Below are 6,432 nucleotides of genomic sequence, written 5' to 3'. Positions count from 1 at the left end.
TCAGACTCCAGAGTTATCAGGGAATTTCTCAACCTCGTGGCCTTTCAGAGTACCCAGAGGAAGAAAGAAAAAATATTTCCTTCATCAGATGGTTGAAATGATTTAGCTCGCACTTCATTGGCTCCTCCGGGTGGGTGTGTCGCAGCATATTTGAGAATCACGTGCATCAGTGTGCTGAGCAAACCCAGACAAAAGCAGATACATTTATTTGGGTCTTTAGTGACGTCAAAGTCCTGTTTGTGTTTAGAAACTGAACTGTTGTGTAACGTAAGACAAACACAGATCTGCAAAGAAACACTCAACCAAGGAAAAAAAAATTTAAACGAAATAAAGAGGAAGGAAGACGGCCGAGACCAGGGCAGCTACATGAACACATTTTTATTGCAATAGCTCTATCGAAAGCAAAAAAGTTTTGATAAATATAAACACTATGCCGATGCTCAAATCGCCTCCGCGTACCCCCTCCGACCCCCCTTTTCTCTCCGCGAGGAAATAAAAGAGACAAGGAGAAAAGGAAGTTAAAAAAAATAATGGGCGAGGGGGCGGGGCACCTGCCAGGCGCCAATCATAACATGAAAAAAAGCAACAACTCAAGTTTTCCTTATTTACACAAGGAGGATTCCCACCAGTTCTCTCTTTCTCTCTAAATTTTAAGCTCTCTTCACACACACACACACCCCCGTCTCTTTCGCATACAGGACGCTGAAAAATAATGCACGTACGAAGGATACACGCCTCCACAGTATTGTTTTTGAACTCTTTCCTGTAAAGCTAATGAACAACAGCATTCGACTTGGAAAAAATAAAATAAGAACACAGGTAGCGGGGGTGAGAGTGGGATTTTTCCTGACCCACGCCTTCGTCTTCTTAGTTCGCCACTGACAGCATTTTCAATTGTTATAACTGTACTACACAGCAGCAAAAAACCCCCAAAAGAACTGTGATATAGTTACAAAAAAATAAACATTAGGCAGGTTGTAACCAATTTCTTTATACAAATAACTGCAAAAAATGCCTATGTACTCTTAACAAAAAACCTCTATCCTTGTGTCGCTTTGTATTCAGAGAAGCCTCTCCGATGAGACAAAACAACCAGGAATAAGATGAATTCTTCCCTCTGTAAACTAGAATATAAAATAAATCAAAGGATTAGAGGAAAAACAGAAGTTTGCATAATGATGCCGTACCCGAAGTCTTCTCTGTCAGGATTATATATATAGATATATGTATAATGTAGGTCTTATTTCTTTCTTAATTCTCCACCCTAAACATGAAAACAGGACAGTTTTGAGGTTGAATTGTTGCCAAAATAAACACAGATTCTGTGTGAATGAATTCAGTTATAACAAAGAAATAAACAGAGGATCAAATCTGACGTTTACAATTTTCAAATAAATTATGTGGGGGAAAGAAAAAAAACTAGCTCTACCATTTAGCATGAAAACCCCAAAAGCAACACATTGCTGTAGCAAAGTACACAAAAAAGAAAAATAAACAACCAAAAAGGAAAAAAATTCTCATTTGTCTCAACGGGCCACTGATTTAACTCTTTGTTCACTCAAAAGGAGAAGATGGGGTGGGGAGGTCGGGGTGCGAAGAAAATCGCTTAAATTCACAGAAGACACGTCACGTTTAAAAAAAAGAAAAAAAATAATATCTGAAGAGCATTTTGTGGATTTTCGTATGTGATCTGCTGTGGAGCGACCGTGCTCATTTTCAGGGGTCTGTCATCATCATTGCACGAGTCTGAAAACAGAGCCGGGGGTGGTGGGAAAGCGTGGCCACGGTTTTTTAAATGTTTGTGCTAATCGAGACACGTTTGCTAATTGCAGGATGTTAGGAAGTTGAATCCTCCTGATTCTATGCTATGAAGGATCCTTGCAGACTGTGGAAGACTCGCTTCGTCTTTGGCCACTTCTATCTGCGTCTAAATGGAAACGTAGCATAGCAGAAAGAGCGTGTTAAAGTGGACCTCTGTCTCGTTTGTACTGGGTTAAATCTTGAATATTCATACTGAACACCGACAAACTTCCAAATATTGAGATCAGTGCCGGCTTCACACGGCTCGGAACGCTCCGTTGCAAACCAGCGTCTCTAGTCTTGGGTCTGTGTGATGTCACTGAGTAGAGAAACCTAATACAGCCATCTCAGACCAGAAGCCCTATCCAGTTGCTCACGATGGGCAGCCAATCACACAAAAGCTAGTTAAAAACAGCTTGTGTCAGACAGTGGATAAAATTAGGGGCTCCACCAAGGCTTGTTATTTTGATCTGTGAATCGTGCTAAGCTACTCTAATAGACTAAAAGATATGCAGCTAGAAACTAGCAGAAACAGGCTTGAAGTAGGAGAGATGTAATGCTGCTTTACACCAGCTGTACCGACTGATCCAGGCCTATCGCCTAATAAGTTTACATTTAATGAAACACGTTTTTCTGTGTTTATCCCTGTTTGCAAAGAAATCATTTAAAATTCGTTGATATTTTCGCACACCCCTATTACCTTAAATTATTTTAAACACTGATATCCATTCAGAATTTCACTGCATTTAAATAGATGAGAGGAAAAGTAAGTTTAACCACAACTCCTTCAGTGAAACAAGATCAACTAGAATGCATTAAAAAAAAAAATGATATTAGTGACGACTACAACAAGGCATAAGAAACAAAACCCTTCAGAACTTCAGTGAACAAAGCAAGCAGCTTTTTTATGGGAGCCGACCTGCACAGGTTTTTATCTTTGAGGAGAAGCTTCCACAGTCTGCATGGTCAAACGGCTACAAGTCAGCATCAGGTATCAGGACAATGAGAGCAAATTGGAGCAAAGATTATTCAGTTAAACTTGTCGAGGCCGCTTTCAAAACCAAAGTCAAACACGCCTTCCCTCGCTCCTGGCTCTGCTTGGATAACAGTGATGATGCATCGTTAAACAAGCAAATTCCAAAACATCAGCAAAGGTGGGATAACAAAAAAGAAAAAAAAAATCATAAGAAGAAAAAAAACAAAATCAGGATGATTGCATTAAATACTGAAAGAAATCATTGAAATTCTGTGGACCAGTCTAGCTGTCAGTCTTTGAGTTTAAGCACATCGTGGGAGAGCAGCGCGACTATAAATGCTAAATACGCGCGTATTAGTGTGTGAAGGTGCCAAAACAAAAAGAGGAGGCAATTTGTGCGCCACTATAAGTGTGTGTGGGTTGGGGTGTCACAGGGCAAGTATGTCCAGTGCGCTGCACCTGGGGCTGGAGCTCCGGTTACTGGAAACCTCTTTACGTCACGCGGAGCCGCTGACGAACACCCCGGCATTCATATGTGCGAGAAAAATCCCGCACGTCATCAAGAGCCGCTCACAAAGGGCCGAAACGGAGACGCACAGGAGGTACCCTCGACTAAAAAGGGCTGCATGACTCCTCTGTGCCTGTATGCAATATGAGGGAATGTGTGTGGAGGGGAGCACATGACCGAGATATGTGTCTTATTGACGTACGAGTTTGCGTGTTTGTTTGTGTGTGTATGTACATGCCACTGCTCACAAAGTACAGTAAATGGTTCACTTGCATTTCGTGTGTGTGTGTGCATTATTCCTGTGTTTGCATCGCAGTGTGTCAATACTGTACTTTGTGCTTTTTACCTTTCACAGCGTTTGTCTGCGTTTGCTTTGGCGCCACTCTCCCTCGCTAATCTGAACTGTGCTACGGACCGCATGAGGTAAAACTGAATGAAACAAACAAACACCAACTACTTGGATCTACTCAACAGTTATTTGTGCAGAAAACTGAGGAAGATGAACCAAGTGAAACAGCAGGGCGGGGAAGAAAACAAACAAACAAACAAAAACAACAAACCCGTTTTTTTGTTGTTGTTTTGTTTTTTTCAGCCGAGTTTCTGAACCACATAATCAGATTTTCTTGCTGAGAGTTCATTAACAACACCCAGATATCTGTGAAGGCAGCTGGTTAGCTTAGCTCAGCATAAAGACCCGAAAAAAGTAGCAGACCTATCCACATAGATAAAGCCTGTGTTTAAACCGATTATATATTCTTTAAGGAACAGTCATGACATAATGGCCTAAAGCTGCTTTTACAATTTGGTTTAATGTGTCAAAGTTGATCTGTTATGCTTTTTCTTATTTTCTGTCACATATGCACACAGTTATGAGGATGAATGCTTATTTTAAATGGAACAAGGTTTCTATCCTGTGTGTATGCAGCTCTTTGAAAGTCAAAAGCTCAGGCTTCAGACTGCTCCAAACGCCTGGTTTCAGACACTTTTTTCCTACTTTTGGCTCTCCATGATGCCATGGAAACCAGACAAAAGCCCCACTTAATTGCTTCTTAAACCTATTAGAGGGGCACCCAATCAGAAGTTACTTAAATCAAACTAAAATGGCTTTTTTCTACTTTTAGCTCTCTTTGATGTCACAGAGAGACGACATCTCTTATACAGTCATTTCAGGCACAGGAGTCCCGTCTATCTGCTGAAGGGCATCAATCAGGAGAAAGTTGGTTTAAAGGGAGCTAAAATGGGTTGTTTCAAACAGGATGATGTAATAAGGATTATTGCTAAGTGGCTCTAGTAGAATCCAATTAACCAAAATACTGAAACAGAAATGAGCATAACAGGCCCACTTTAACAAGATGGCATGTACTGTTGTATCTCTGTATCTTTATTTATGGCCTTGCTCATATTTTTAGGTGTATTTTTTTTTGCCTTTTAGTGATATACATTACCATTTTTGTGCAAGTAGAACAAAAGAACTGCTATTTTAGTGACTTTCTGTGCTCTGTAGTGCAATATTTAAACACCTAGCCAGCATTAAATGGATATAAGTTGGGTTTAAAATTTAAAGTTTGAGCAGAACACAATTTCTTTTAACTGGACTTTGTGTAAAATTACTTTTGAACACCTTTTGGCTCCTGTTCTGACTTTCTATGCTATTCTTTGCTAACCGACTGCTAGCTGTAGCTTCACTTTTAAGATTATCAAACTTGTAATGAGTGGATTGTAAATGACACCGAAAACTTTGCAGTGTTCGACCAGTGGCCATAACAATTCCCCGCCCTGCTGAGTACCATCAGTCAGAAGAACAAACAAAGTGAAATGTACCGAAACATTTGTACCTGCATTAACATATAAATAATCAGCACTATATAACATGAGGAGTAATGCTTTAAGGTTGCATTGGTACTCTGACAAACCCACACTGGCGCAGTACTGCAGCTGATTTTAGCCCTTTAGAGCAGGCCCGCTCAGGCAATGGGTGCTAACGTGTCGCTGAGGCGCAAGCGCCCTGCTACATGATGATCCAAAGGGTGCCGGTACTGCGTCGTACCTGGGATCAAACGCGATACTCGTACAATGCCACTCTGAAACTGAAACGGGCCCAGCCGCGAGCTTGTACCATTAAAGGGGGTTAAGGAATTAAAAAAATAAACACTTTATCCAATATGTAATAACTATACGGCATTCAGGATGGATTACACAAGGGGTTAAAGAAATTAGAATAATAATAGTAATAATAATAATAAATGATGACTATTTAAATTCAAATCAACATAAAAAAAAATCCAAGTCTGTGCCGTAATGCCTTTGAATTTCATTTTCCCTTTTTTCTTTTTTAATACTATATGGAGAAGCAGAACCATCTGATAAAAAGGCTCTGTGCAGATGCAAGGACGCCCCTCAGCCAAAGTTCACCCTCTGTTGAATAAGTACGAGCCCAACTGTCTCTGAGAGGGGGCGGGGAAGCAGCGCACGCTGGCAGCGTCGGTCAAGAGAGGGAGGATTATTTGTTAATTTAAAAAAAATAAAAAAAGAAGAAGAAGAAAAAAAGGGACGATATGCATATAAAACAGAGGAAAAACAAAAAATGAAAAACACTTTTTTAAAAACTGCAAGCGGTTTTTTGTGTTTGTTTTTGACATTTTGTCTGCGATCAGAAGGGAGCAGCTTCTCAGTCTCAGTGAAGGTCAGAGGGCACCGGCGTTGGAGGCCAAAGGTCACAGGCTGAGTCAAGTGCCGCGAGCAGAAAGATGAGGATGAAGAGGGGGGGGGGGCTGCGGCGTGCGATGAACCTCCGTCGCTCAGTCTGAGACACAGAGAGGGGGGGGAAAAAAAAGCACGTTAGTGAAAACATGAAGACAAACACAAAAACAACAAACTAGCGACAACATGACACTGACCGCAGGCAGCCAAATACAAAAAAGAACAATCTGTTTGGGAATTTGGGAAGAATGTAATTTTTTTTCTCTTTTCAAAAAATCAAGACAAAAACCAACAACTTCAAGAATTTACATGAACCTATCATCAGCCTCTAAATGAACAAACAGGTTGAGATTACGCGTCGTTAAAGGCATAAACCTGTGAGGTGTGGAGTGTCAGTAAGACATAACAACACAGGTTTACTAAGCATGGGCACCGGGGTAACTAGTTA

The 6,432-nt window shown here is 40.7% G+C and overlaps 1 protein-coding gene across 1 annotated transcript in view; it reads right to left on the bottom strand.

Annotated features, from left to right (window-relative positions):
- Positions 1–363: 363 nt before the first annotated feature.
- irs4b (insulin receptor substrate 4b) overlaps positions 364–6,432 on the bottom strand; it is a 28,033-nt gene continuing 21,964 nt past the window's right edge. Inside the window, exon 2 of the mRNA XM_084923637.1 lies at positions 364–6,087. Within this exon, the coding sequence (XP_084779763.1) occupies positions 6,083–6,087 (5 nt within the window). The 3' untranslated portion in view covers positions 364–6,082. The remainder of the gene's footprint in view (positions 6,088–6,432) is intronic.

The sequence above is a fragment of the Perissodus microlepis genome, chromosome 3, assembly GCF_051167445.1.
Source record: "Perissodus microlepis isolate ML-2025 ecotype Zambia chromosome 3, ASM5116744v1, whole genome shotgun sequence".
Classification (NCBI taxonomy): Eukaryota; Metazoa; Chordata; class Actinopteri; order Cichliformes; family Cichlidae; genus Perissodus; species Perissodus microlepis.
The sequence above is the reverse complement of the archived record's forward strand: the minus strand, read 5'-3'. Positions and strand labels throughout refer to the sequence as shown.